The 13,853-nt window shown below is 42.9% G+C and overlaps 1 protein-coding gene across 4 annotated transcripts in view; it reads right to left on the reverse strand.

The window, feature by feature from the left end:
* Nucleotides 1-13,853, reverse strand: part of NPAS3 (neuronal PAS domain protein 3) — an 868,173-nt gene that overhangs the window by 22,877 nt on the left and 831,443 nt on the right. For all 4 annotated transcript variants that reach the window (XM_059059545.2, XM_059059547.2, XM_067028590.1 and 1 more), the window contains 2 exons: nucleotides 7,474-7,667; nucleotides 2,886-2,992 (listed from right to left, as the gene is read on the reverse strand). In XM_059059545.2, the coding sequence (XP_058915528.1) occupies nucleotides 2,886-2,992; nucleotides 7,474-7,667 (301 nt within the window). The remainder of the gene's footprint in view (nucleotides 1-2,885; nucleotides 2,993-7,473; nucleotides 7,668-13,853) is intronic.

Here is a 13,853-nt window from a genome sequence, read left to right on the forward strand (position 1 = left end):
TACACAACCAAGACTTATTACATGCTCTGTCATTTTGTTACTGCGCTGGCTTTGGTCTGAGAATTAGGTAAACATCAGACATTCCATCACATAATTTTAGACTCAATCTTACTTTATAATGATGTAATGTTTATTATACAAAGCAAGATGCATTTGTATATTTTAGCATTTTATTTCAGTCACAGAATGCAAAACCTGACATTGGCGTCAGTTTGATTTGTGTGTGTGTGTGTGTGTGTGTGTGTGATTGAAGATATTAAGCACTACAAGAATGCTGAAATTTCAATCTGATTAGGATCAAAATTCTTCAGGATCAAAACACTCCTTTTCCTCCCCCTACAGTTTTACTAATTGTGTGCTACTTGACATTGTGGAGTTATTCCACAGCGTGATAGCTAAATATGTGAAGTATATTTTACTGTGCTGAGTTATCAGCTCATTCTATTTGTTTTTCATGTGTTTAAGGTTATTAAAAGAACTTAAAATTAGAAGTCATGTGTATGAGTTGAAAGACTGAACTCAATCATTGTTAGCAGATGAAATCATAAAGCAATAGCCAGCATGTCAATATCAAGTAATGAAAAAAAATCACAGAATTTGAAAGCATACCTTCTCTGTTCATTAGCTGGCAAGATACCAGAAAAATTAGGATACTAGCCCAATAGTGAATGACGGACGGAGTTGTTTATTTTCAGCACTCTCAAATTATTCCAGGTACTGAAAACGAGATAAAAGTAGATCGGAAAGAATGGCATCAAATGTATTTGTTGGAGACCTTGCTTTATGGGAAGAAATGAACTGCCCTGGCTCACTGTTCCTGAGGAATTGTATTTCTTCAAGCTGTAAATCAAATCCCAGAGAGATAGCATGATGTTTTCCAAATAATAACAGAGGATGACAAAGTTCCTTTTTGTCAGCATCAGGTTTCTGAATTTAGACCTCGATTAAGATTCCAGAATGAAAAAGCACCCCCCGCCCCCCACACACATGGTCTATAACTGTGTCTTACAAACAATATATTCATTTTCAAAGTCTGGATCTCTGGCATACCCACATCCCCAAATATATTCATAGCTTCCTCCAAAGATCCTGATTTTTCTCCATTTTCTCTAAATTCCCAGCTACAAAGAACCTGATGTGTCTTTTCAGGAAACAGCATCATTTCTTCCCCCAATTAATTGAAGAGCCATCTGCTTCTGTGATACACGACATCCATTCGTTCTTAGCAACAAGTGTGTTCCCTAAATTGCTGGGGGGCCATACCAAGGCATGCACTCTGGGTTGGGAGTAGAATCTGCCAGAGCAGCCTCCCAGGCAGACTTTTCTCTAGAGACACAGTATATACAGAATTTGACACTGACCTTGCTCCCTTGTCAGTGTTGCTAATGCAGGGCTCAAAACACAGTACAAGGGACTTCCTTGGTGGCACAGTGGTTAAGAATCCACCTGCCAATGCAGGGGACACGGGTTCGGTCCCTGATCTAGGAAGATCCCACATGCCGCGGAGCAACTAAGCCCGTGCGCCACAACCACTGAGCCCCCCCACCACAACTACTGAAGCCCGTGTGCCTAGAGCCCGTGCTCTGCAACAAGAGAAGCCACCGCTCGCCACAAGTAGAGAAAGCCCGCAAGCAGCAACGAAGACCCAACACGCCATAAACAAACAAACAAACAAATAAATAAAAAACACAGTACAAGATGCTCACAGTTTGAGACTTCGCCTAGCTTAGTGTCTCTCCATTACACTTCTGAAGATCTGAGTTTGAAATGATTAAACAACTGCAAAGGGCGGGAAAGATCTGAAACAGCTCTCCTCAACCGTGGCCAGAAAGGGAAGAAGAAATTAATACAGAGGCCACCTGGCTGGTTTTACTACATAAAAGCTTCTGCTTCAAGCTGTACCATCTCCTTTGTGTCCCCTTGCATGTATTTAAAAGTGGAGTTCAGAACCGGGTTTAGAACCTTCTAGGACTATAGATGGCAGGGCCCTCATGTACTAGGAAGAGTCTACTGAATGGTCATAACAAGAATCTCTTGTTGGAAAAGGGCAGCCGTTTCCTAAGAGGTCCACCCGACCAGTGCCTCTTGCCTGATGGGATTGTCAGATCCCTTGCACACATAGTGAAAACAGCCCTGCTGAGTCTGATGAGGGAAGAGTGCATGAGGACGCTGGTGTGTGAGTTACTGCTTGGACCCAGTCGGAACACTGCTGGTCCTGCTTTGCTTAAATGCCACAGAAGGTGCCTTGGAGGTGAGCCTGCTGGCCAGGAGCTGGGAACCAGACTCAAAGAGCTGAGATGAGTTTCTCCCTTGCAAGAGTCAGGAGATGGAGGTCCCTGCCCCTCTAAATAACCCTCTTTCTGGAAATACAGTGAAAAGTCAGCACCTTTGAGAGCTGCTGTATCCACATGAGGCATTCTGCCCCTGACCCCGGGCTCCCCGCCTCAACCCAGTTTTGCTGCTAGTCAGGTAGAAATTTTTATGAGGCTCTGGCCTAGTTGAACTTGTCTTCTCCCATGTCTGTTTTGAAACTGAGACCACAAATCTCACGGTGGAATTTGCCCTCTGGAAAATGAAAGGGTCGAGAAGGCACTTACGACAAAGATTCCCCCATCACTTCGTGGGAGAGAGAGCACAAGAGACCACGAAATCCCGGGTGAGCGCCTACAGGCCCAACAATTTCTGTGGGCCCAGAGGTCCAGCTTTCAATCTAATCCCAACAAAAGTTGGAGCGATTTATGTCTCACTTTTTCTCACTGCGCGCTGACAGTCATCTCAAATGTACAGGAGATGTGAAGGGAGAAATTGGCATGGAAACCAAAAGAGCATCTGAGACAGTTGACTCCAGCTGGGATCAGCTGTCCCCGTGCATAGGAGGTACTTACAGTCCAGATGACTGTGCCTGATGCCCTCGACATCTTCAGCATGGATGAAGTGGTAGCATCTTTTCCCTACAATGTCTACAGGAGTCAGATCCATATAATCACTAATCCTACAAAGAGAAGAACACAGGCTGGAAATCAGAAGGGAGGGGAAATATAGAAACTGTTAAATGACTTAGAAACAAATATACTGACAATTTTCATTATACCAGGGTACCTGTGAGGACTTGGCACTGAGGGAAAACCCTTTTTAGATAAAATTATATTCTTTAACACATAAACAGTCTTTGTCTAAAGTAGGAACTGTGCTAGATCAAGCAATTGTGTTGAAATAATTAGATAGGTTTTTCTTTTCTTTTTTTAGTATCAGAATACACATTTAGACAACATAATTCTATGAAATTATTGAGAATCAGTAACAATGCGAGATCCTCATTAGAGGCCAAGATAATTCAAGGTTACATAATAAAATAAAAACATGTTATGTTTATACCAAATGATTAGAGACACCTTTCATTTAAACAGATTGGTCTTCTATTGGGTATTTCCATGAAAAAGGGCTTCGACTGCTTCTTGGCACAAAGTCCAAATTGGCATTTCAAGGGATATAATTTAAATGCTGAGACATACAGATGCCTGGGGGTATTATCTTTTTTCGTCTGAGTCATTTGGGAGCTCAGCTTTCACTCCGGCCCCTTTTAACTGGGACTTTGTGGTGGATTCCACACGGAAACTTTTAAACCATTCTGGCAGCTCTGCCAGCCTTGTGCTCGACCATACGTGTGTGTAAGCTTCTGTCACTGATTGTCCAGACGGCAATGTCCTCAGGCAGGAGCACAGAAAAAGAACAAAAACTGGAAAAAAAAAAAAACGTTGGGGGAATCTGCCAGGTTTACACGAACACGCCAAAATGCTGCTTCTCCTCCTTCCTGTCCAAGTTCAGATTCCTTTTGGTCCATCCCAAAGAGAATTTATCTTTTGTTTCATTGATTCTCTTTACTGCCCCTGTTCTTCTTCTTCTTTTTTTTTTTTTTTTTTGCGGTACGCGGGCCTCTCACTGTTGTGGCCTCTCCCGTTGCGGAGCACAGGCTCCGGACGCGCAGGCTCAGTGGCCATGGCTCACGGGCCCAGCCGCTCCGCGGCATGTGGGATCTTCCCGGACCGGGGCACGAACCCATGTCCCCTGCATCGGCAGGCGGACTCCCAACCACTGCGCCACCAGGGAAGCCCTGCCCCTGTTCTTTTCATGGTTTATGACTTATCAAATATGAAGTAAATCTTTAGCTATGGCACCTTTAAGAAACCCATGAGATTGCTGCTGGGAAGTGAAAGCTGACCCCTAAAGGCAAGGAAATAAGAAACCAAACCAAACCAAAATAATCTGGAAAGTAATGAAAATACACTACCTAGTGAGTGAATTTCTCAACATCTAGCAATTTAAATCATATTTGGGGCCAAACTAGAATTCTTGGAGTGTTTTCTCAGGATTCCATGGTTTTCTGGTACAAAACAGATTAGTTGGTGTTTTCCTAAAACCATCAACTGCTTTCCAAGCACAGTTTATACCCCATTTCTGCAAACGAGGGAATAAGGATGTCATTAAAGGCCTTCATTGGTGTTCCTGGAATTTGCCTGCTCCTCTGAAAGCATCAGATGTGGTCTTTGCCCAGGGCTGTCCTAGGGATCTGCAGAGTCAAGGAGCAGACTCTATTTTCTAGTTAGCAGATCCCTAATTAAACAATAAACCCTGGGGAAAAGGCACTTCATTCTTTTAGGGAAGACAGTTGTTTATTTTTTATTTGAATGAAATCCTTCAAAACAGTGGAAGCACTTTTGTACTCTCAGAGCCTGTTACCGTGGTGAATATGACCAGCTCAGTGTTCAGAGACCTCTTAATATATGTGTAGAATGCTCTAGACCAGTCTGATGACCTGTATCAGGATCAGAAGCCTGATGGCATCTTGTACGCCGAGCCTCAGTTTCCTTATCTGTAAAACAACTTCAGAGGCTGGTGAAGGGATTAATGAATGAAATGACATGAATGTAGCACAGTGCTTGACACACAGGTATGCTGTTCCCTCAGATTCAATATGCAATTGCCTTTAACGGGGATCCTTTTTAATAATTACTATCATCCTCAGTGGAGGAATAATGCTGTATTGTACTGGCTAATAAGGGGTTGTGGAAAAAACATTTTTTAATGGGAAGGAAAAGGCATAAAGTGGGTCACAGAAAGTGATCTCAATTACTAGAGGGGCACCATAAGGCACTCAAGTCCATGGAGTGCATCAAAAGAATTAATCAACCTGTGATAACAGGAATGAGAATTAGATGATGGCTTGGGGACAGGACGATCGCTGGGAGTTACGTAAATAAGATGAGGCTTCGTCTTTTTTTTTTTGTGGGGATTGGTGGTTGTGAATCTAAATCGAGGGAGCTGACGTATGTTTCCAAAGACGCAAAGCCATGCTCCATCCCCTGGCTGTCTACCTGCCTCCCTGGGTGTCCAACATTCTAAATTTTAAATCAGAGAAGAGACCGCTTTGTGGGCTGTAGTTGTGTTCTTTCATGGCTTAATGTGTATGAAAGCGCCACCTCAGCGGTTATTCCGATTCGTTACCATTTAACCTGACTTCTGAAGAAAAATTATAGGCAAGGTATGCAGGGGGATCCCATAGGAGGCATGGTTTTTGAATATGGCAGATTAGGGTTCAAATCTTGGCCTCAGTCAAGGCACTTGACCTTTCTCTCTAAGCTGCAACTGCGTGGGGCCAATGGACACAGGGGCAACACTGACCTCACAAAACCGTCCTCAAGCTTCAGTGACATAGTGCATCTAATGCACTTCGCCTATGGCTGAGGGTGTAGCAAGTGTTCAATAAATGTTATCTCTCTTTGGTATTCCTGGCCAACTCTAGCTACTCATTCTGGCAAACTCATCTTTCCTGATTCTCTGTGGCCATGGCAAAATGCCTTAAGACACAGCCAAGTATACAGTCATGATGATAAAATTTGAATAAATACCCCCAAAACTTGGAAAATAGATTGAGTTACTCATTAAATAATAGTGACAGGTTCGTGATATCTTCTACCCCACTGAACACTAAAAAGCTCAGGGCGGGTACTTTTTTCCGCATGGTGAATTCTCTCCTCTGAATCAAAGCCTGACCGGAAAGGGGGAGGCATTTCTAACTTGATCTCAACATCTTTAGCGCCTCCTAATGGACTGAATGCAGGCGCTGTCTGTCTTCCTCTTGGCTGGGCCCCGAAGAGGTCAATTTCCTAAGCCACTTGACCATTCCTCTCTTTTGCCCCCCCCCCCCCCGCCCCCGAAGGCAATCACAGGACTCGGCAAACATACGCTGCCTTCATGCCTGACGATAATCTGAGCCACAAAAGTGTCCCCACAAATTAATTCGGTAATTCTCCCCGTGGCACCAGGGTGGACGGCGTCACCAAGCTTCCTTCCCACAGCCAATGCATGTTCACCTCCTCCCCCCTCTCCCACCGTGATTCTCTCTTCTTCAAATCAGTCTCATGATGGGCTGGTGACTTCTGGGTGAAAGGTCTGAAGGGGCACTGTCCCATTTCCTTGTCCCTTGCTTTGTGCTTAATGGAAAAGTGAACTTTTTAACCAGAGGCTATAAAGTCCTTTTAGAAGAGCTCAGTCTGCCAAGTCATTCATATGATGAGTCATCTTTCTTTAATTTATCACAGTGAAATCCTCAGGATTACAAAGCATCATTGAATAGTCTTGCAAATTTCTTTTTTGTCTTTTTTCCTCTGGGGGCCTCAAATTCTCATTTGTTCTCTACATGTTTTGTGGGCTGAATGTTTGTGTACCCCCTAAATTCGTATAGTGAAATCCTTACCCTTCATGTGATGGTATTTGGAGGTGGGGCCTTTGGGAGGTAATTAGGTTTAGATGAGGTCAGAAGGATGGAGCCCCCATGATGGGATTAGTGTCCTTATAGGAAGAGGAAGATCAGAGCTTGCTCTCCCCTATATGAGGACACAGCAAGAAGGCAGCCCTCTGCAAGCCAGGAAGAGCGTGCCCCCTCAGGAACCTCAGCAGCCTGCACCTTGACCTTGGACTTGCTAGCCTCCAGAACTGTGAGAAATAAATGTCTGTTGTTTGAGCTACTAGTCTGTGGTAATCTGTCCCAGCAGCCCGAGCTGACTAGGACAAGGTGCTCAATGCCTCTGTGAACACTGACCGTCGTGAGGCTGGGTCCTTGAGGAAGTGGGTCTGGCTGAGGCATCAGGAGATAGCTCTTATTGCATTGTTTTGCCAAGAATGTCTCAGCCCACCTCTCTCCTCGGGTTCCCGGCCAAAATGGGTCTTAGTTATAGCACATGGAGGCCTGGGAATCCTAATTCCATTCCATTGTTGTCCCTAGTGTAAATCAGGGTGGGAATGTAAATTTCAAATAAAAAGCATGGTTGGTGTCAGTCCAAGCAGCCATTAAAAATAAGATCAGGATTTATAATGAGCCTCATTGGGAGAGTAAAATCCTTCAGACTGCTGAAAACACCGGCCCTTACCAATGTGCAACATACAACAGGGCAAATGAAAACAAAAACGAAGTACCTATTTTCACAGTAAATGATATTGAGGTCCATATTTACTCGAGTGACGAACATATGGCAGTCAATTCTGACTTCATTGATTGTAGGGGGAGGCAAGGCATGAGCCACAACCACGAGACCCATGATTTGGCTGGGGACGGTCCTCCCGTGGGACAGCGAAACCCTTAGTCGTAGCCGGCCCGTTATGTGAATCACCTGTAATAGAACATTAAGTACAGGACACAGTCAAATTTACATCTGGGCTGTAACAGTACTTCTTTTGAGAAATGCAAAATTGCATCTGGAATAACCAATGTTAGCTTGTATCTTGTGTAATCATCAGGGCTGTCAAAGTGCCCTCAATGTCCTCAAGGCAAGAGACAAAAGAGAAATAATATTATACTCTGAGCATTTCTCAAGGCAGCATTATTACTATGCTATTGCTACTTTTCAGGACTTTTTTTTTTTTTTCACATTTAGAGGAAGTTCATAACCAGATAAAAGGACAAGAAGGTTGAGCCCTGAGCTGCAAAAAGAAATGTTTGCATTATCAGCCCTTATTAATGGATGATGTCTGTCTCTCTCCAAATTTGTACTGAGTGGGAATCCATGGACATCTCCTTTCAGAAGTGTGGCTCAGAGCTTTCCTTCATTTGCAAAAAAAGCCAGACTCCAATGATTAAAAAACTCAGTGACAGTGACATGAATGTGTCCTTCTGAGCATAGAGATCCCATGTTAGGCAGTGCTAAGTTACCCGTACGTGTAACACCATGCTTTCTCGCAGTGCCGTCTGGGACTGCAGGTTAGAGGACCTTGGAGTATGATTTGTTCCCTAAGCTCACACACCACAGTAGGGTCAGGAAGCCTTGCACCATTTTGGTGGCTGCTCAGAAGTACTTGCTCCGAAATGGGAGGGCCAACGTTGGGCTGTGATTTTTGGTTTCTTAGCCAAAGTATACCATGGGTAGTCCAGGCCACCCTGAACCAAAGGAAATTGGTTCATCCTCCTCACATATGTTAAATAATATTATTTTTATAAAGCCATCTTTGGAAAAAGTTCCTTTGTAAACTGAACATAGGAGAAGAGTCATAGTGTCAGTTTCCTTCAACGATGTTTTGGGAAAATGAAATCATAAAAGGATGAAAAGGATAAGGATTTGGGTGGCAATGCTTCCGGATGATAGAAGGCAGGTGTGTATATGTGTGGGGGGTTGGAGACTGTGCGCGCGTGTGCGTGTGTGCGCCTGTGCGTGTGTGCGTGCGTGTGCGTGCGTGTGTGTGTGTGTGTGTGTGTACTCTAGCTGTGTTCCTGGGGCCCTATGACAGTGTGGCGGACCTTCCCAAACCCAGTTGTAGAGGTACTCGCTTCCATTCCCGGTACCTTGGAGCTCAGTTTCGTAGCTGGCTGACTTTCTGTGTTTGGTTTGCCTCTCCAAATGCACCCCTGGGCGCCAAATCATTTTTTGAAATTCTTCTTTTCCCTCCTTGCCAGAAGGAACCAAAGTGGGAAGTGGGTCTCTGGCCTCCCAGGAGCAATAAGAACTAGCATCTGCTCTCCTTCCTAGGGGCTTGACTGGTATTTCCTTTTTCACTCTGTTTTTGTTTCCTTTAAGTTATTCACTTTTCCAAAAGCAAGCCACACTGCTGTCCGTCAGGCAGCAGGATCAAAGCTTACAGAGCCGCCCTTTGGAGTCCTGGCTGTTTTAAATGATACCTCTTCCCTGTCCCCTTTCACGTTTGAGCCCAGAGCTGTGGATCTGGAAACACCAACGAGGAGGATTATTTAGGTTATTTCAGGAGCAGTTTTTTGACCACCTGCATTGAAATAGACTAAAATCATACTTAATGCACCTTTGCTTTAAGCTTTGGTCAGACGAGCTACTTTATGAATATTTGAAAATGTTCCTAGAGGCAGGGGTGCCAAAACATCATCACAGACACACGTTGTTGCACGACCTCATTAACTAATAAAGAAATAGCTAAAAGAAATGGGATTAGCTTCACAGGAGGGGTGTTAAAAGTCCCTGGTCCTCCTCCCAGGAAGGCTTACATAGATGCTCATTTATCATTATCTGTCTTCTTTTATCAGGAACACTCAGCTTCTTGGAAAAACACAGAACTATAAATGCTCAGGAAAACTCACACCCAGAAATGATATGTTAAATAAATCCCCGCTTGGTATTCTCTTCCAAAGCAATCTGAAGGCATCTGGGCTAGCAAACATTTCTGGGAAGGCAGACAGGCTGCTGGGGGAGCTGCGTGCATTCAGATCTACCCCGCCTCTGATCTCCTCCAGCTTTGCCTGTGGCCATCAAGGTGTTGAAGGGGGTCAAAAGTTGGGTTGAGTAGATTTGCCATTTCCTGGTTTTGTTCTCCTGGACTCAACCTCTCTGCATCTCAATTTTCTTTTCTGTGCAATGGGGATAATGATGACTATTCTGCAATTACGTTATGAAAATCAAAGGAGGTAATGGTGGTGAACACTTTTGTAAAGAAGTCTACAAATTTCATTATAATTCTGATTGCCTGTAAAAACCGTCAACTCAATAATATGGGTAAGGGCCGATTATTCATTTAGTCTTGACCAAAGGCCAAATAAATTATTACTACTTTAAAGGATCATGACATTTCATATTTGGGAGAAAAATTGGGAGGGTCTATTTTAGGTCGTTCTCCTTTTCATTTTTTGGGGTGAGGAAAGAGGCTTTGGAACGTTCATTCCCTAACCAGAGTCATCGGGCTTGGAAATGGCAAAAAAGAGCCTAGAGTCTAGGTTTCTAGGTCGTGTTTGAGCATCATTTCAACCTTGTTATGCTTGTATACATTTTATGTGCGTATTCATATTGAACAAAACAGTAGAAGGTTATACCAGATGCCAATTTACTGTGTTAAATAAACTGTATATGAACCTTTGAAATTATTTCACTTATAGCCAGAAGCCCAGGTTATTTGAAAAGTCTTTGAGAAATTGTACAAATTAAGAAGGAAAAAAAACCAAAGAAAATTACCAATGCAATAACTTAACAGTTGTCAAGAAATGTCAAAGAACAATTAGAGGGTGTGTTTGTCTGTATGTATGTACATCTGGGGGTGAGGGAGGATGGTGCTGAAGAGAAGAAAAGGGATATCTGTTAGGTCCTGTAATTAACTTTGAGGGTTAAATTAAGGTATTTTCCCAAATCTATTTCATAATGCCCACAGTTTTTTTTTCCTACTGTGAGAAGTTATGTTCAGATTTTAGAAACATGGCCGAGAGCAGGTATCCAAACACACAGACAGTTGATTTTTTTCACTTGGTATTTGCTTTTAAGGCCTGAGGTGTTGAGGAAAGAGTATTACCAGAAGAGCTGGGCACTGGCACTGGCTCTGGTACTGTGTAGTCATGCAACTATGATGCTCAGAAAATGGAAATGACTTGCTTACTTTCCAGGTCAGCATATTAGAGATTAAAAACCTAGTACAGAGAGAATAAGTACTCTGTAAAGGTGTCTTTTGTTTTCTTAATAGGGTCATTAAAGGGCATTTTATTGCTTTTTTAGTTTCTGAAACATATTATGTGCAAGGGACCTTGATAGGTGCCAGGGAGAAAACAAAGGTGGGTCAAATGTAAACCTGTCCTCAAAGGGTTTACTGACTACATAGTGTAAACAATTACTTCTATTATAGTAATATTGGGAGGGAACACAGTGTCTGATTAAGAAAGTGGCTCTCCCTCCTGGTTATGTGACAGAATCTCCCGTGAAGTTTCATTTGTGTAAACATGGATTCCCAGGCTCTATCGCCCAGAGATTCTAATTTGGTAGCACTGGGCTGGGGCCCAACATTTGTTTGTTTTTTAGAGCTTCAAAGGTGATATCTACTAGGAGAATGTCTGGCTAACTGATTTGGAGTTCTACTAGTGGTTCTCAACCTTGCTACACGCTGGAATCACCCAGGGAGTCTTCCCCATGTCCAAGCTGCACCCAACACCAATTAAATATGGACTTCCAGAATATAGGGCTGCTGAGAGGATTAAGTGAAAACATATATAAATGTATATGCCTAGTTATATGCCTGATACACAGGATATGCTCAACAAATACTATTTTCATTAAGTAACAAGTGTGCACCAAAAGAAAGGTATAGAATGAGATCTTTGGGAGGTCAGGGTAGGTAGAAAATACTTTTGACCAAATGGATCTGGAAGGTTACATGAAACTGGCATTAAACTAAATTGCCATAAGATATAATCAGAGAATGGCGAAAGGGGTTCCAGATAGAGATAAGGGCTGGAATATAAAAGAAAAGATAAACAAATCTAAAAGAGAACCTACTGGAGACACCCAGGGCTCCAGAAGCATTTCAAGTGGTGTCAGCAGAAAAGTCAGAGATGGGGCAAATGGCAGGTACAAGCAGTAGAAATTGGTAATGGGACCTGGGGAGAGGCACCATGGTTTTGAGCCTGTGTCATAGGAAGATGATGATGATAGACTAAATGGTACCTGGGAATACAGGCATCACTGACAAAGGGACAAAAAAGATTTCCCTGTGGACATTTTGTATTTGAGCAGCCTGGGGAAATCCTGGGCAGGGTGTCCTGGGGATAGTTGGAAAAAGGGTTGGATACTTAAGAGAAGATAGATGAAGATATGGTTTTGGAAGACTTGGTTGGTTGGCTGGTTTGTGCTTCGTTTTGGTGCTTTGGCTGGAGGTGATAGTTAAAACCAAGCAATTCAATGCAATTACCAACAGAGAAAACACAGATGAGAGATGAACACCAAAGGCATCCCCCCGGACCCCAGCCCTTTGAGTATCTGAAGCCTAAAGCAACTTAGGTGCTTCTCTAAATTGAATTTCTTTTAATCTATAATGATTAATTTTATTAAAAAGTGAACATTTCTGGAAACTCTAAGCCCCCTTTTTCTCCATCCACAATTCCATTCTGACATAAATGCCTAACGTGCTGCATGGTCACCAGGCCCCGTGGTAACATCCCAAAGAATGTGATGGCTTCCTTGTAGAGTTAAACAGGTGAATGAGAAATGATTTTGAATACAAAACATACAGGCCTAAATACTAATAGTATGTCAAGAACTGTGAAACTATAAAAATAACCTAGTAACTTTAAAGTGAAAGGAATACTGTGGAGTAGAAATAACTTTGAATTGGGAAACAGAACAATTAATTTGAGTTCTGGTTCTGGTGATTTTGGCAAGTCATCTAGCTTGACCAGGGCAACATCTCCTCAGATATAAAATGGAGGATAAGAATCAGGTGCTGATGTGACAAAGTGAGAGAGTGGCATGGACATATATATTTACTACCAAACGTAAAATAGATAGCTAGTGGGAAGCAGCCGCATAGCACAGGGAGATCAGCTCGGTGCTTTGTGACCACCTAGATGGGTGGGATAGGGAGGGTGGGAGGGAGGGAGACGCAAGAGGGAAGAGATATGGGAACATATGTATATGTATAACTGATTCACTTTGTTATAAAGCAGAAACTAACACACGATTGTAAAGCAATTACACTCCAATAAAGATGTTAAAAAAAAAAGAATCAGGTGCTGCTACCTAGGGTTCTCACTAAGTTCTAGAGAATTCCATGACCTAATGCTCAATGGAGGGGCTTTCACTGTGCTGTGGGGCTACCCTACCTCCCACTCCCCTTACCCGTGGCAGGGGCAGAAGTTTCAGAGGACAGCTGCAAGTTACTAAATGCAGAGCTTACTTTAAGAATTAATCAATAGGGGTTTATGGGGCACAACCGAGTTGGAACAATGCTTTTTTTGGCCAATGTCAGGTGAAAATTGCCTCTGTGTTCTAAAGGTTTGTCTTAGCCTGGTCTTTAATCTACAGGCATTCTTCAAAAGAGATTTCTGAACGAAAAGATTCTTTGCCCCCGAGCTCAATTTTATATAAGAGCTCAATCCTCACATATCCTTTCATTGTTCTTGTTTTATCATAAAGAGCTGTGCAAAAATGCTAAAGCCTGTATTTTTCTAAACCCCTTACACAGTACTGCCCAGATACCAGCCACAGTGAAGCAGCATGCAAAGGATTTCTGAGTGGAAATCCCACCATCTTTGATGAAAATGTCCAAATTAGCATCATTTGACAGTCCCACACTGAAGAAATCATTGTTTGGCTTTTATTTTTCTTCTCTGATGCGATGAGGGGGTGTGTGCGGTGCAGAGACTACATGTCCATGGAGTTTAGGACGAGTGTGGGAGTGTTAACAAGCCATGTTTCTTGGACAAATATATATTTCTCTTCCCGCCATATGCTCCTTTCCATCGTCTGTTGGTGATAAACACTTAGATGTGCTCCACTAATAAATTCTCATTATAAACAAGCCCATCAAAAAGACCTTGATAAAACCTCCCCTCTGTCAATACCTAAGGAAAGAAAGTCTGTGATGGG

This window comes from Kogia breviceps, chromosome 3 (genome assembly GCF_026419965.1).
Source record: "Kogia breviceps isolate mKogBre1 chromosome 3, mKogBre1 haplotype 1, whole genome shotgun sequence".
Taxonomy (NCBI): domain Eukaryota; kingdom Metazoa; phylum Chordata; class Mammalia; order Artiodactyla; family Physeteridae; genus Kogia; species Kogia breviceps.